Source organism: Chinchilla lanigera, unplaced genomic scaffold, assembly GCF_000276665.1.
Source record: "Chinchilla lanigera isolate Chin_1 unplaced genomic scaffold, ChiLan1.0 scaffold00100, whole genome shotgun sequence".
In the NCBI taxonomy this organism is placed as follows: domain Eukaryota; kingdom Metazoa; phylum Chordata; class Mammalia; order Rodentia; family Chinchillidae; genus Chinchilla; species Chinchilla lanigera.
This window is the reverse complement of record NW_004955501.1, coordinates 7,384,625-7,401,993: the sequence shown is the minus strand read 5'-3', so window position 1 is coordinate 7,401,993 and position 17,369 is coordinate 7,384,625. Positions and strand designations below refer to the sequence as shown.

General features: G+C 38.0%; 1 protein-coding gene across 3 annotated transcripts in view; it reads left to right on the top strand.

The window, feature by feature from the left end:
- Positions 1-17,369, top strand: part of Atp2c1 (ATPase, Ca++ transporting, type 2C, member 1) — a 137,133-nt gene that overhangs the window by 117,796 nt on the left and 1,968 nt on the right. The window contains exons 26-28 of one of the 3 annotated variants that reach the window (XM_013505732.1): positions 887-1,028; positions 2,597-2,721; positions 10,498-10,652. The exons of 1 other annotated variant lie outside the window; for it this stretch is intronic. In XM_013505732.1, the coding sequence (XP_013361186.1) occupies positions 887-1,028; positions 2,597-2,721; positions 10,498-10,652 (422 nt within the window). The remainder of the gene's footprint in view (positions 1-886; positions 1,029-2,596; positions 2,722-10,497; positions 10,653-17,369) is intronic. One more of the 3 variants, XM_005406844.2, reaches the window with a different exon arrangement.

Sequence of the window (17,369 nt, the reverse complement as noted above, 5' to 3'; positions counted from 1 at the left end):
TGTTACTGTCTTACTACTTTGTTTTAAAATTTTGTATCGTTTTTTCTCTTTTAAAATAAAAAGGATGAGGCATTTGGGGAGATCAGCTTTACCTTTGACTCAGAGACTAAAGTAAATCACAGGTGGTGGTGTCTGATCTTTTCTTCTACTCTCTTATTATTGGATAGTGTCTGGACATAGGATAAGCCTTATCTGTTCGGATGGGTTTGCCTCCTTTTAGAAGTCATTGTTATGACAAGAGTAACAGTGTATCGAAGTTTAGGACATTTTTTTCCCATGTTGTATGTTCAGGTGTTAGTGCTTTTTGGTCTAAAAATGTTTTGATGGAGAATCATGACCTAGAATTTAGTAGTGCGTTTTCAGAGCATACTGTTTTTTGGAAACTAGTTCAATTGGAAGCATGACTTTCAGTTTTAGAGCACTTTATAACTCCTTCATTGTATTTGTTACCACTTGCTATAGTAGAATTTTCAAGTACAGTCAGTTATCATTAAGGACCTGTAATGTTTCTGTTTTATGAAAGGCAGTTTTACTCTTTTTGGTAAATTCATAGCTTGGTCTGTTCTTCAAGAAAGGATTTTAAATTACCTACCTTAATGATGGACAGAAAAACTAGCAAAATATAAATAAATTTTCTTTGGGCATTTCTGTGGAATCTAATACATGAAGCTGTCCTTTTCTTGGTAAAAGTTGCTTTAAAATTTACTCTTATTCCATATGAATTATTCCAAAATAATAGTTAAAAGTAAGAGATATCATGGTTTTGACACTATACAATGTAGTGGTACATAGTAATATTATTAAAAAATTGAAAGCAAGAGCAATAATGTAGAAACTTATTTCTGTGCTTAAAGAATAATAATTGTACCCTGTGCTTTGCCAACAGACCAAGTCTGTGTTTGAGATTGGACTCTGCAGTAATAAAATGTTTTGCTATGCAGTTCTTGGATCCATCATGGGACAATTACTAGTTATTTATTTTCCTCCACTTCAGAAGGTTTTTCAGACCGAGAGCCTGAGTATACTGGGTAAAGAGAATGCTGTCTTTATATATTTTAGAGAGATTGTAGTTTCCAGTGTGTTTGTTCTAATACACACTTAGGGTAATTAAATAACTAACACATGCTTTATTTTTTCATTGAGGGAAGTTCAGGGGTGTGATTCTCCTAATTCTAGGGCTTTAACTTTTTTCTTTTTATCAGTTGTTGAAAAATCATATTTGGGGGCTGGAGATTTAGCTCAGTGGCACAGCGCCTGCCTGGCAAGCGCAAGGTCGTGAGTTCGGTTCCCGGTAACAGAAAAAAAACAAAAAAAAAAACCCCAAAAAACAAAAAATCATATTTGGTGATTCTGAAACAATAGCAAACCCAAACCTATTGGAGAGTAATTGCATTTTATAACTTTATAATACTTTTAATACTTATTAAAAAGTTACAAGATCTTGGATGATTGAGGACTAGATTTGACTTAACTAAAAACCAAATTGCTCTTGTTTTATGTTATATTATTTAGTTAGCTAATATTTCATTATCCTGTTATTTTCCAGACCCTCATTTCATGGAATACCAGTTAGACCTTGAAAGAATAGTTTTATCAACTCTCTGTGGAAATTACAATTTTTCCGTATACTGTGCATTAAATGTATAATATTGTACACTTAATTACTTTTCCTGCGTATGTGTGAGGAACAATGTAGTTGATGGGAATGCTATCCTTAATTCTTAGATTCATGGCCTATGGCCATACCACTCTGAATGCTCCTGATCATCTTAAGTTTTTTTTTTTTTTTTTTTTGAGACAGGGTCTCACTATGTTCAGGTTGGCCTTGAACTCACTATGTAGCCAAATTTGGCTTGTACTCACAGCAGTCCTCCTGCCTCAGTCCCTGAGTGCTGGGATTACAGGAGTGCACCACCATGTCTAGTGGTTCTTATGTTTTTAAGTTAATATGGGTATTTAATAAATGAGTTATATAGCTTCACTAATTTTTTTGCTCTAAAAATTGAACTAGGTTAATTTCAAAATTTTAATTCTATATTCAAATGCTTTCTTTAAAAAAAAAAACTTGAAGGAGATAACTGCAATTTTCTAATAAATATATAGTGAGTTCAAGGCTAACCTGAACTACATAGTGAGACCCATATTGAGATAATGTGGATTCTTCATAATGATTTAATCTTCTAAACTTTAAAATAGGACATATTAAGACATTGTTAATATTCAGATAAGCATTTTCAATCATGTTTGTTACTATTTTGTGAGAGTGGTACTTTTAAAAAGGGCCATGTGATCTGCTAAATAGAAAACCTTTTTTACTATTAGTCTAGCCACATGAGTGTATGTTCCAAGAAAAGTGATCCTAGGGTATGGGTTCTAGTTCTGGATGCTGCTTTTCCTAGCATTGTGACTAGATAAACTATTTAATACCTTTGAGTTTCTTTCTTCCTGTTTTTACTGAGGGTAATGATACTTCATGAAATAGTTGTAAAACAGTGTATTTAAAAACCATAGTTAATTGCTAGAAGAATGTAAGTAGTTATACTTTGCAACTGTAAATTTCAATCAATTATAAAACCTAGTTTATTTTCTTTTACAGATCTGTTGTTTCTTTTGGGTCTCACCTCATCAGTATGCATAGTGGCAGAAATTATAAAGAAGGTTGAAAGGAGCAGGGAAAAGATCCAGAAGCCTGTTAGTTCGACATCGTCATCTTTTCTTGAAGTATGATGCATATTGCATTCTTTTATTTGCAAACTAGGAATTGCAGTCTGAGGATCATTTAGAAGGGCGAGTTCAAGAGGATAATGAAGATTTGAGAACTTTTTAACTTTCCATTGATTAAAAATGAACATTAATGTTAAAGACTTGATATGAGACTTTAACTTGCTGGCAGTCCCAAATGAAATTATGCAACTTTGGTAACATATTCCTTGATTTAAATTGGCTTTTGCAATTGAGTGGAACTTTATAAAGCATATGGGCAGTTATTTAATTGAAAAAAAAAAAAAAAAAGGCAAAGCCTGAACCACGTTCTGCACTTACAGAGGTCTAACGTACAAATACACTGTCTTAGATAGATATAAATATTTTTTTTATTTTTAAATATTGTACTATTTATGGTGGTGGGGCTTTCTTACTAATACACGAATAAATCTAATCATTTCAAAGGCATTCATTTTGGTTTAGGAAGTTGATTCCCAGGAGTGCCATATTTCAGCTACTGTATTTCCTTTCTCTTGTAATGTAAGCAGCTCAGATCCCTTGTGCTACCAGTTTTGTATTTCATGTTTTTTTGCACAGGATGTGACCACTGTCAGAGCACTGTTCTTTTCTTTCTTTTTGTGATTGAAAAGCGTATACTGCAATTTGAAGTAAATATTTGCTTTTCTTAGTAAGTGTAACTGGCTGGGTTTTTTTTCTTTTTTTTTTAAGTGTGAGTTTTTGGTCTAGTGAAATTAATGCAGGACTATGAAGTACATTCTAGTTAGAGCAATCGTGTACATGTTAGCAGTCACAGTCAGAGACATTTAATGTTGAGATGAAATTTATAACATGGCGTGTCTCCTTTTTGAGTTAAATACAAATACATATGTTGTTAAAAATCATCTTATTTTCTATAGATTTAAGTACTTCAACTCAGTAACTAAATTTTATTACTTTTACTGTTTTGTTTGTATATTTGAAGTTATTTCTTAGGAAGGGTAAGCTACTGGAAGAATGGAAAAGCTCCAAACCCAGAACGGTGGTGTACGAGTCAGGGGACATGGGTACCTGTGCTGGCCTTGCGCTCCTGTGTCCCTGCGGCAGCTGCTTTGGCCCAGACTGGAGCTGCCCTGAATCTCTGTCCCTGACACTCCACCTTCATTCTTTGTCTTCTTTTGGTGGCACGGACACACAGAGAAAGACAGATTTGCCTTGTGAAATGCCACCGGGTTTATTTATTCATTTATTTATTTGCCATTGGTTTTTATTAAAGCTTGATGAGGTATTTTTTTTTGGCTGTGTGGCAGATTTGGGCCGAAATTCAAAATTACAAATCCATTCTTCTGTTACATATTTCTCTCGTTCTCTCTCGGTCGGTCTCTCTCTCTCTCTCCACTGTCTTCCCTCCTTCCTGCCCTTCTTCCCTCTCAGGACAGAAATGAGTCTCAGATTTCTACAGGTTTAATTCTTCTTTAAAGTTAGTGAGTTTATTTTAGAAACTATCAAATAAATCATTCTTAAGTTTTCATCCTGTATGAAATTGTGTTAGCACTTACATGCTGTCATAAATAAGAAAAAGACCCATTATTTGAATCTTTATTATTGATCCATGAGTGTAAGGAGCTGAATCTACCTGTTTCACATTGAATAGTCAAATGCATTGTTCTACCTCATTAGAACATGGAAGCCATCATCTTATTAACTCTGTAGTGCTTTGATACATCATTCTGAAGTTTTCTAATGATCTTTTGTTCTCTGTTCCAAGGACTTGAAATATGTATTAAATGCACATCATTATTTTTTGTCTTGCATTTTAGGTTCAGAGTATGAATGATATGGGACAAATGTGCTTTTTCTTTTTTTTTTATTTTAAAGAGTAAAACAAGGATAACATAATAGGGGTGGCTTACCAAATTACAGACAAAGTGGTAAGAAATTATCAATGGTTATTGTTTTACATATTGTTATCTACAAGATAATTTCTCAGGAAAACAAATAGACAATAGATAATAGTGAGTTACAAACAAAAGAGGTAGGAGATTATCAATAGTTGTTGTACTATACTTTGGTATCTTCAAAGTGGCTTCTAAAGAAAATAAATAGAGCTATACATGAGTGACCTATTGAATAATCATTAATTTTTCTCAATGGTTGTTGTAGGAAACACATAATAATAGACATGCATCCATTTATGAAATAGGATAGGAACAATACAAACATTGCAGACGTATGGATAGATTACTAGGAAAATATCAATGGCTGCTGTAACACATGGTGGTATCTTCAAAGTGGTTTCTCAGGAAGACAGAGATACGCAAGAAGGATCTAACAAGTAGTTACAGCCTAAGGGTTGTCAAAAATCAAGTGAGCCATCTGAGGCGAAAGCCATTTTTTGTAGCGTTTTCTCTCCAGCCTCCCATTGCATTGGGACCCCACAACCAGTTAGTGTCCTCTCCCCAACTGTCAGCACAGGCAGCAGGAATCCTGCTGCAGACTTCTCTGGAGCTCCACCACAGCCTGTACTGTCAGGGGAAGAATGGCTTCCAGGGAGTCTCTGCAGGTATTGTGCAAGGTCTTCCTTGTTTACAGCTTCCGAGTGGCTCTCATGACCCCAGTCCACAGGATCTCTGACTCCTCGGGCTTAGTCTGCATTCTCATGTTCTCCAAGTCCTTGTTCAGCAGCTGCTCCTCTCCTGACTCTGGACCTTTCTGGTTCTCAATGGCAGGAGCAAGAGTGACCCGTTGCATGGCATCCCAGGGGTTTCTCCATGTTTGAATGATTCACACACGTCCATGGGTGGGCATCTGCAGTCTGTGCATGGTGGGCCAATTGTGTCATTGTTTCTCTGTGTCATGGTTGTTCTCAATTGAGCGGCAGTGGCCGGCCTGAGGGCCAGCGCTCAACAGTGCTCCCTGCCTGTGGCTCCCCGGGTGCTGGAGGCCCCCCTTCCAGGCTCCTATGGGGCAGGGAGCCAGCTGGTTGGAAGACTGGTGCTCCCTGCCCGTGGCTCCCCGTGCGCCAGAGGCCCTCCTTCTGGGTGCCTATGAGGCAGGGAGCGAGCCAGCCCGAAGACTGGCGCTCCCTGCCCGTGGCTCCCCTTGCGCCGGAGGCCCTACTTCTGGGCCTTCATTTGGTTTTTCTGCTTCTGTTTTTTGTTTGGTTTTTGAAATATAAAGGGAGGGGGAGGGAAGGAGGGAGATATTAAAAATTTAAAGCATAAATAATAAAAGTTTCTTTTCACAAGTTAATGACTTTCCAGTTAGTACTGTTAGCATTAAAATCACCTGTGTAGATATAGAAAGTCTTTGATTTAAAATTAAAATTGTGTAGATACAGAAATTCTTTGTTTTAAAAACAAAATGTACCATTAAGATCCAGGTTTTAGTATTCCATAGTATATTAATAGAAATTGGCCTTCTTAAGATGATTTAAATGTACTAGTATTTAAATTGTAAATCTTTACACTGACACCCCTGCCTGATTTTATGGCCTGAGGACTTGCTAAAGTCCCTATTAATACAGATGGGTTTTTATCCTTATGGACTGTTTCATGATGTTATTTGAATCCGTAGTAGCTAAACAGCAAAGAAAGGAATGTGAAATAATTCACTAGGTAGGTATAGTTTTGAAATGATAAAAATTGTCCATGTAGAATGAAGGCCAAACACATCGATGGGCATCACATGACCCAGAGATAAAATGAAAAGGAAACCATGGAACCCTAAACCCTACCCCTTCAAGACCCAGGCTTTCGTTAATGCCATTAACTTCACTCAAAAGAATGAGAGGTGTTTTTCCTTTCATGCTTATTAGTGGTGCATCTATTGTGGCCATGATTTTTCAGAAACTGCTTTAAATTTTGATCTCTTTCCTGTATTACTTAAAGTATTAGCCATACTTACAGTAGTCTCTCACTGAAGTGAATTGTTAGCACACAGTAAACATATTTAAGGACTTTAATTTCACCTTGCTTTCTGCCTGTGTCACTTGGCAGTTCACATGCAGTTTACTTCCATACATGATTCACCCAAAATTTCCATACATGATTCACCCAAGAAATTAGATGGATTGTCTTTTCATTAAACAGTTATTTAGTGCCCCGGAGTGTTTTATGAATAGAAAATCGACGGCACCCTTCCCCGAGGAGCTCATAGATAGGGACAACAGGTGGTGAGACTCATCAAGCAGTTTCCAGAAGTTAACAGTGATCTTTACACATTTATTTTAAAAATGCTTGTACATTAAAATGAATAAAAATGCATTTCACTAGAATTTTCCCTTGAACACTGTGCTCCTAAAATCCAAGTAGCTAATTTACATACTAAAATATATGGATAGCTATTAGTTATAACTGGTATATGACTCGACAAACAGATTCTCCTGATAGTGAAGCTTCCTTGAGCTCAGCTCAAGGAAGAATGATACTGACTCTTCTTCGGCCACCTTACATTTTAACTTTCTGTTGTCATTTTAATTTTTGGTTATTGTTGATAATGGATGACATTTAACCAGTTCCTGATATTAATGAAGATGTAATTGTTTGTAAACATTGCCATAGTTTTAGATGTATTAAGAAATAAGAAGTAGTTCCTTACTTTTAGGAAGGTCTGTCTTAACTCTGGAGACGAGTGTGAAATACATTCAGTAGAGTAGTAAAACTATCCAAAATTCTATAGAAGCTGAAGGAGGAAAATAACTTTGTAAGAGGAGACTGTCAAAGAAATTTCCTAGAACTAGTGGCACCTGAATTAAGCCTTAAATTAGAAACTTAGCCATGAAACACTAAGCATAGCTTCCCAGAGCATAGCTTCCACAATGTGCTGGTGCAGTGGCAAGCAGAAACATTGCAACAACACCCTAGATTTGGGAGCAGATTTATTTTACATTGGCGGACACTGATGAGGATCATTCACAAAATATCAGGTGCTGAAGGATGGAGGTTTTTATGGGATTGCAAAGGGACAGTACAGAGGGGGAGTACTTGGCTGTCTTTGATTGGTTCTTACTGTGCATCACAGTGACCAGCCATTTCTAGGAGACAGAAACAACCGGAACTGCAACAGGAACTATCACTAAGAAACTGAAGTATACTGGCTAGGGGTGGGGCACTTGCTGTTATATTGGGAGGACTGGAAAGAGCATGTGAAAACCACAAGAAGTTTGACTTTTTAGAGCTAGAAGTGTACTCTAAAGGGTTGAAGAAATTAGAAAACTGAAAGCTTACAGTAGAAGGGTCATTGAGTCATGGTACTTAGCATGGAGAGGAAGGCATGGCATTTATCTTCTAAGAGATAGTATTGCCATGGCTAGACAGCATGGGAGAGTGCACAAGATAGAAGTTTTTGGCCTTTGACTTGAACAGTAGAACTGTTAGTAGGGAAGTAACCTAAACTGACCGGGCTGTAATGGGGCACAGGACTATTTGAAATGTGAAATTCATGATGGTCTTGAATTTTCCACTGGACATAATAACAGATGAGGGTTGTATACCATAGAATCATTTAAAGCATGGCTGACTAATTATCAACTGGTATGAAAACCATTTCCCTTTACAAGCTGCTTTTCTGTTGTGTTTTGTTTTTGGCTAAGAGTAAATTAGAGTAAATTTTGCTTTGACAGAATAATTTTTTTTAAGTTTCTATTAATCAGTAAATAGTTGTATAAATTTAAAGTGCAAGGGTCAAAGGTAGGAACATTGTAAACTCCTTTGTTATAGACCTTTCAAAATGAGTCTCTCCCTAAGGTTACTAACAGGAAAACACATCACTGATAGCATTTTTTTTGGTATTTGGAGTCAGACACCTGCGAGGTGATGTGTATGCACTGACTGCCTGGGAAAGTTTGCTGTGCAACAAGTGAACGGTATTAACACTAGAAAATCACTGCTTGCTTTGAACAAATCATTATGGCAGGAGAACAGAAAACTGGTTTTTGTTGTTTTCCGTTTAATTCGTAATTCTTTAAGACTTCTACAGCCTCATATCCCATGTAAATATTTCAGCACAATCCACTTCTAGGTCTTTTTGGAACAGCATTTTATTAAGCTTGAAGTTCTTCCCTTTGCCTCAATTTGGCAGTCAGAATTTTTACCTGTATTTCAAAGCCAAGATAAATGTCAAATAAGATGGCCTTTGCTGCTCACTCAGAACAAGTAGGGGCGTGAGTGCGTGTGTGTGTGTGGTAGTGTGTTGTAGTAGAATAGTCGTAGTACAATGCCTTATTACTAAGTACAAACACAGCCATAAGTTTGAACATAAAAATTATAGCATATTGTTTTTTAGAAAACATTTAAGTCTAACCTACTTAGTTGATAAATCTAGATAGAAATTTGACCTAATTTTCTCTCTTTGGGCAAGATAAATGTAAGTGTTGAAGTTGGAGAAAAATGAAAACAGTGATGTGTCAGTAGTTTTCATTCATAGAAATCTTTCTTGAGATGAACCTATCTACTATGTACACAGGAGTGTGTGTGATTTGGTACCAGTGGCCTACACTTGCTTCGGGTAGTAGCTCTCCTGTTCTTAACCTGCTTTGCTCAGTTCCATCAGATGGACATTGACCTTTCTGGCTCATGTTTCGTGGTGGCTCCCTTGCTGATAGCCTGGCAGAATCTCTTTTCCTAGCGGCCCAAGGTTGTCCCCTCAGTGTTCTTTCTAAGGCAGTAATTGCATTGTTGTTCTGAGTAACCCTCTGAGTAGAAACTACATCTCAGAGTGTTAAGAACATTCAGTGCCAGAAATGGGGTAAAAAAGGGTCCATTTTTAGGTCTTCTGTTTTTAGCTTTTGAATTGAGCATGTACTGTTTAATACAGTTTTCAAAAATAGTAATCTGTTCAACCACATTAAGATCACCTGTCTATTCTTCCTGTGTTAACTATATCGAAGTGCCCTTCAGTGTAGAAGCAGCAATTTGGTGCCATCTTATGGTCATAAGGAAAATACTGTGTCTTGAGCATTTGCTCCTTTCTATCAAGTCATCGTCTTACACAGCATGAAGGAAATCGGTATGCCAAGTCTGACATTATCTTAGGCCAAGCATGGTGGCACATCCCTAACTTTCGCGGAGGAGGCTGAGGCAGGAAGATCACTGAATTTCAGGCCAGTCTAAGCCGCCTATGAGTTCAAGACAGCCTGGACTCTACACAGTGAGACCCTGTCTTACAAAAACAAGTAAAATAATATCCTTGGAGCAACATATAGCAAGCTCTAACTAAACAGGTGACTGTATAGAAAATGTATGCCTGATAGGAAAGACATGACAGACTGTACACTTAAGTACTGTTAGAGCAGCTTTAGGATGTTATAAATTAGTATGTTTTCATTCACATTCTTACATTCATCTATATGGTTGCATAGTAGGATGAATCTGATTTTACAAGTATCTTTCTACATGGAGTAGTTCTGGGTAGTCAAGGAATTAGTTAAAGGTATTAAAAGTTAAGGAAATAGTTTTGTTTGAATGCCCCTTGACACACCCCTATAGAGCTGTTGTGTAGGTGTTGACAAATAGTGCCATGGAGGACAGATCTATTTTGTAAATAAAGTTTTATTGGAACTGCCCACACATTGATTTCCTTATTGTTTACTGTTGCTATCATTTTACAACAGTAAAAGTGAGTAGTTAACAATAGAGAACATTTGGCCCCCAAAGCCTATTTACTATCTGGGGCCTTTATAGAAAAATTTGCCTACTCATTTTGATGTTCAAGAAGGTGAGAACAGATCTGTACATTGCATTCACTGGATTGGAAAGGAAGTGACAAATTTTTCCCTACCCTCCTCTCTACCAACAGGATGTTCCCTGTGGGACAGATACACTTGGTAACAGATTTGACATCAGGGTCTGCTGTATCAGGGCTCCTGTATGGAGTGTGTCTGTTCTCAGAACATCAACAGGGGTTGTAGCTGTGATCAGCCCCAGTCGTCACCACGGCTGCACGTGTTCATGGTGGGTGGTGTGTTCTGATACGCTATTCCACCTGGATTGTGCTCCTGATCTTCTCTCCATCTCTTCCTTCTTTCTTCACGTCTTTTCTCTCCTTCCTGTTGCTCACCCAAGCTTTCATCCATCTGCTACTGTCTGGGCTGTCTGCTTCCTCCTACTTTAGATGTACAAGAGAATTGGAGGCTTCTCAGAGAACAGGCATAATTTGAATTAGCTAAGTATACTGCTTAGAGAAGGCAGAATTTAATAATAAGAGAAGCTAAAGTATTCTAACAACCCAATCTTAGGGGAAAAGATACTCTCTAACTCATTTTCACAGAATATTTTAAACGAAAATGTATTTACATAACTTAGTATTTCAAGGTAAATTTATGACAGTATCTCTTAATGAATTCCTGTTACAGTCCGTCCTGGTTTTCCATGACTTCCTGATTTTCCATGACTTCGTGATTTACAGAACGGATTGTGGTTGTAATGGTGACTTTCTGTGGCTTGGCTTTTATAACAGTTTGTGTAAGTCGGGGTGTTGAAAGCCTGCAGTACTTTGTAATTGGAAATAAGCGTCTGTGGCAGTCACTGTGCTCAGATTGCAGTGCCACAGCCATCTTTCCTTTGATTTTGACCTTTCTAAGGTAAAAGAAACATTGGGAGCATGGTCTCTTGATCCTGTCCTTCCCAAAGGGTTTAGCTGTTAATATATATTTCTTTGATTAAAATAGTAAAACACACTCCTTGAAGAAATTTGTAAACAGAGGAGTAGAAGAGGAAAACATTCATAATTTCAGTACCCAAACATGTTCCTCTGTGCTCCAGACGTTATGGAACTGCCTAGTGATGACTCCACTTAAGTGCCTAAAAAGTATTTTTAACTTCATACATCTATGCCCAAACCCTCAGTTCCTCCATTTCCCTGTGTCCTGTCCTAGACGAATGAATGACAGTGGAATAGGAATTGAAAAGAGGGTACTAGTATATAATAGGTATGTTACATACATAATTATGTATTATAGCAATTTTAGCGATTTGTAACTTCATTGGTATATTCACAATGCCTCATTCAAAAGAAATATTAGTACATACTTACTAAAAAGTTTCCACATCTTTCAGATTAAGTTCATCTAACATATAGCTTAATCCACAATTTCATTACCCTCTTTCATCATATTACAGTTATGGGTCCATGATAGCAAAACAATGAGATACAACAAAACTGACTTCCTTTTTTTTGTGCCAGTATCCCAATTTATTCCCCTATAATGTATAACATATGAACCGGACAGAAGAGTAACAGAGTAGTGCCTTCATTTTTCTAGATGGAGATACCAGCACTTTAATGAATTCTTGAAAAAGTACTAATATGCACAAACTGAGAAGTTTTTCTAATCTTGCATGCTAGCTTATGTGATGACATAGTTTTTTCAGAGTCAAATGATTCAGCCCTGTACCAAAATCGGTACTTTCTAGTCTTTTCAAATGAAAATTCTGCATTGGTAAATTATTTAGGTTATAATTTATAATCAGCTATTTTTCCTCCAGAAGCACTGTTGGGTGTTTGTGCCCTCATCCTGATGACAGCAGTTTATATTGTATATGGATGTTACCACGTGTCTCCATAGTGGTAATAGAAAACTTATTTCTTAAACCATATACACATATGTGTGTATGTGTACATATATATCAAGAGAAAGACTCACTTTAACCAAGTATGTAAGAAACTGTCAAGGTGAGTAGTAAAAACTGGATTGCTTGTGTGCTGAAACATGCTCTGAAAAACCCCTTTCCAGCTATTGTCTCATTCATCTCTTACCCATTTCAGCACACATCTGTGGCCTGGTTTGGTCATGCCTTTGAATTGCACACTTCTTTCCTTGGCTGGAGGTTCTCCTCTCAGCATGTTTACAGTTGCTGAATTTGAATTTTAGCCCCATCCAGATGTCTGGAAAGAAATCAAAAGCAGTTTACCTGGTTTTTCTTTTTTGGTCTTTTTGAGACAGGGTCTCACTGTGCAGTTCATTAGTCTTGAACTCACTTTGTATCCCAGGCTGGCCTTCAACTCGAAATGATCCTTTTGCCTCAGCCTCCTGAGTGCTGGGATTACAGGTGTGTGCCACCACGCCTGGCAAAAGCAGTTTATCTTGTATGGCTTAAAAACATGTTGTTGAAGGGCTGGGGATTTAGCTCAGCGGCAAAAGCGCCTGCCTGGTAAGCACAAGGTCCTGAGTTCGGTTCCCGGTACCGGAGAAAAACCAAAAAAAAACCATGTTGTTGAAATTGGGAAGGCATGGTTTTAATTCATTGCTCCAACAGAAATAATAATTCTCAGCTGGTACAAGATGCAAAAGCACTTTTAGGTATCACAGCTGAAATGCATCAAAGACATTAAGAGCTAAATACACAGCACCCCACATTCATTTCATTGAAGATACAAGACTACCACGTTGGGGTCCAGAAATTGCAAGCGTTTATCCCTTCAGGGAAGGCGGTTCTTTCTCCTGGTCTTGATGGTGACTGGCTTGCAGATGCTACTCTAGGTTCGGGGGATGCCAGCAGCCAAATAGCATGCGGTCCATGGAGCCTCCAGTGATAGCTGTCAACTACACCAAGGAAAAAAACTGTTGGGCTGCCTCAGAGAGAGGAGCAGGGCCAGGATATAACCATGGTTGCAGGAAGAAGAAATTCCCAAGAAGTGGCAGCAGCATTTACTCTGTTTTTAAACATATCCAAGGCTCTTTCAAATTTAATTTAAAATATGGAGAATTCCTTGACAACAGGAACAAAAATTTGAAGGAACGTCACTCACACAGGGTAACTCCTGGTGTTTTCTCACTGTTCTCAGTCTGAGCGCCCATTCGGTCATGTCTTTTGGCTGCCCTGTGTTGGCAGTGCGGCTTAGTGTGAAGCTCTGCTTAAGTCACCGCGATGCTGTCCCCCTCTTCTCTCAGCTGTGTTGTGTGGTCTTGCTGTCTTTTGCATTTGCCAAGTCTTACTCTTAGCTTTGAAAACCCAAGTGTTCCTAGTTTTGCTCTTTCTGCTGCTCAGCACTCTGATCGCTTCCTAGATTCCTTGCTTTGCTCTTGGTTTTTATGTAGAGATATAACAGTAATGGCCTTTCATGGCATATTTTAGTGCCAGGCATGTTTTATCACATTTTAGTACCAGGCACTGTGAGGTACACAGGCACTTGCAAGTAACAAATTATTTTATATTTAGCTAACACTGTAGGGCTGGGGATGTAGCTCAGCAGCACAAGTGCCTGCCTGGCAAGCGTAAGGTCCTGAGTTCGATTCCTAGTACAACAAAAAAACAACAAAAAACAAAACCCAAAGTACCAATAAAATCTGATTGAAAAAGAGAAAAGAATAGATAACACTGTAATGAACTATTGTAATTTTCATTTTATGTGTAGGATAACTGAGACCTAGTAATCGATTCATTTGCTTTCATACACACAGGAGGAAAAAATAGTATTTATTAGTCCCTTCTGGTGATAAAGACCTTTATCTTCTAAAATTATAATTAATTCAAATTAGAGGTTCAAATTGAAATACTAAAGTTAATTTGAATTCTTTTGCCAGAATCAATTGGCATGAAAGAATTATGATTATATTTACAGATGAATAAGCTTTCAAAATCCAGGTGTATGAAAAAGAGCTTGTACTATATAGACTTCAAGTATAATTTTATCACTATTAACTACAGATACAGTAAATGATTTCTTTCCAGTTTTACCCCTAAAATTTATCTTAGCTGCCCAAAGTTCCTTTTGTTACATACTTGAATTCCTGAGTTACTATTTTCAAAGCTTCACATAAGATTTCATTGCAAGAACTGAATCAGAGCAAGACTAACCTAAAGACTTGATTAAAAACATGGGAAACAAGAGTTTTAAAATGGAATATGCGACATACAACATTCTGCTTCTACACAGGTGCTCCCTTTGCATTTTATAGCTTACGTGAATTTTATTCCTGTCTTTGTTGTTTAGAGATGGGTCTCACTACAAACTACAGGCTGGCCTCAAACTCACAGCGGCCCTGCCTCAGTGTGTGCTGGGGTTACAAGCCTTTGCCAACAAAAAGGGCTCTCCTATCTTTTAAAGCGAGCCCTGGGATCCTCTTGTAATTTAACCTCTTTTCTTTTGCGGTTGTTGTCTCCTTTTTGTAGCAGTCCGTTTGCACCCCATTGACCACTTTATAAAATATTGTTGCTGTGTTGTCTCCCAAGGAGTTTAAAGAAAAATGACTTGACAGCTAGTTACTATGCCTACTTTTTGGTGAACCCCCTTAGATACTCCTGTGGGGTGTCTGTGACCTCTTGCCCACTACATACAGGAAAAGGTAAATTTTCCTAAGTTTCCATAGAGTAAGCAAGTACTGTATTAGACTGCAGCCCATTACTGCGTAGCTGGATACTCTCAAGTGAATGGCCCTGATGGTGATGACTACAGAAGAAAATGTGACTTAACATCTAAAAAACCCTCTCATGAAGGAAAAGGATGACTCATGTAATTCACTACTTTCAGTTAAACTGTATTGCACATACTCTCTCCAGTTTGGCCCCTGCCAGTCAGATCATGTATTTGCTAAGTGGGAATGGTGTTTCATGCAAGGCTGGTGGTTTTAAGAAGCACTGTTTATGATAAGCCAGAAAGCAGGACATACATATTGGTGTAATTTCTAGGTTAGCTCCAAACTCCAGGAGTTAGGAAGAGAGAATTTTGCTAAACATAATTACACTCCTCATGAGATCAACTCCTTATGGGTAAAACATACTTCTTCTAAAAATGGATGCACCAGACTGCTTTTTCTGGATCCTTGTGGGAATAATCACCTTTTTGAAAACATAAGCACAACTTTCAAGGAGCCCTATGTATTCTCTCTAAAGTAATAAAAAAGTCTTATTTCAAGAAGTATTTAAGCCTGGTGTGGTGGCTCACACCTGTAGTCCCAGCACTTGGGAGATTGAGGCAGGAGGATCGCCATGAGTTCAAGTTTAACCTGCAGTACACTGCGAGACCCTGTCTCAAAAAAGACAAAACAAAAACTAATTGAAACAGAGTTTTTAGCATTGACCATGGTAGAAACAAATGACCTTGTATTTCTGCATTTTGTAAATGACTAAAACCAGTCACCACTTGCCAGGTATGTGTGTGACACTGAGTGGTGCCGGGCTTACTCCTCTTAAGAACAGTATTTCTAGAAGCGCGTAGAGTTATTTGCCAGATGGTAGGAACTGGACACAGGCCTGTTCGAGATGGCAGCTTCAAGCGCCTTTGGGTACTGGGATAGAATACACCACAGCGAGAGCAAAGGAAGAATGCAGTTGTGTGAATAAATGAAAGTTGGAATATACTTTTTAGATCTTGCCCAAATGTGTTCATTCTACTTGTTTTTATGTTCTTTATTTGGAATTGGCCAGCACCTTTGCAACTGCTGGCATCTGTAATTTTAGACCCTCTAGTATCTTCTAGAAAATACTAGTGCCTTTGAGATGTTTTTGACTACAGTAGGACACACATTTTTCACAACCATCTAATGTGTGTATCTGATATTTTTCATTCTATTTTTTCAAAACATGTGGCCTAGAGTCAGGAAGCTGCTGTAGCTCAGTAGTGGAGCGCTTGCTATGCACGGATGGGGTTGAGGGTTGCACTCCCACCTCTGAAAAGTTAGGTATGAACCATAAGTATTTTCCGAAGCCTGTAGCAGAAGCGTACCTTGAGCCCACTGTTGCCTTCTGCACCTTTGATATTTTCATTTCTTCTCACTGTTTCCTTCTCTAGATCGAGCAGCCCAGAGTGCTTGTGTTGCTGAGGCCACTGTAGTTGCAACTTCTGCCTTTAAACTTGGGGTGTACCTAATACCCATCAACTTTGTGTGGCCTCTTTACTAAGTTATTTCTTCTACCTGATGCCCTCACTTCTCCTTCAGAGCCCAGTTTTTGTACAAAAATAATAAATTATTAAAGACAAATTTTTGAAATCATTACCAGTTTCTATTTGTGGTCAGTAACAGAAGTGGGACTTCCACTCTGTCTGCAAACACAGCTGGCTAAGCTGTTGCAATTTTAACATCTGTAAAGTAATTTTACTAAAGTGGATCATGAGAGGTACTAATATGTTTTCATGTACACAGAAGTTTCTTTAATCATACTGTATTGAAAGTATACAAAATACTTCGGAATCCGAATTACAAAAGAAGTTGTATGGGGGATTAAAAAAATTTAAGAATTTAGTAATTTTAGAATTATTCATCTAGTTTGATGGAGACTCAGTTTATTCAAGCACAGAGTCCTCAATGTGTTCCTCCAAGTTTTCCGACATTAGCAGGCCAAAGCGATTGCTCCCCTCACACCAGCACCCAGTGTCTGAGGTGGCTCTCCCGCTATTCTTTGGCCAACTGGTACCCTTTTTCTTCTGCCTTTTTTTTTTCGTATTGGATTTACCCTTTGGTAGGAATAATTCAGCTGGGGCATAGGACCTTGTGGCATTAAACATATGTTCATAAAGTTGTTTAGCCTCGGGACACACATTCAGGAGGTCTTCCACAGAAGTCGATGCTAGCAGTCGTTGGCATAATTCATGCACCAGGCTTCCACTGTACAGTCTATGCAGTGGGAGAAAAGTGTGGTTTTAAAGCATCAGTTCAGTGCAGATGGACAATAATGATTAACATGGCTTCAACAAATTTCTGTGAACACTGGGAGTTCTTTGTCCTATAA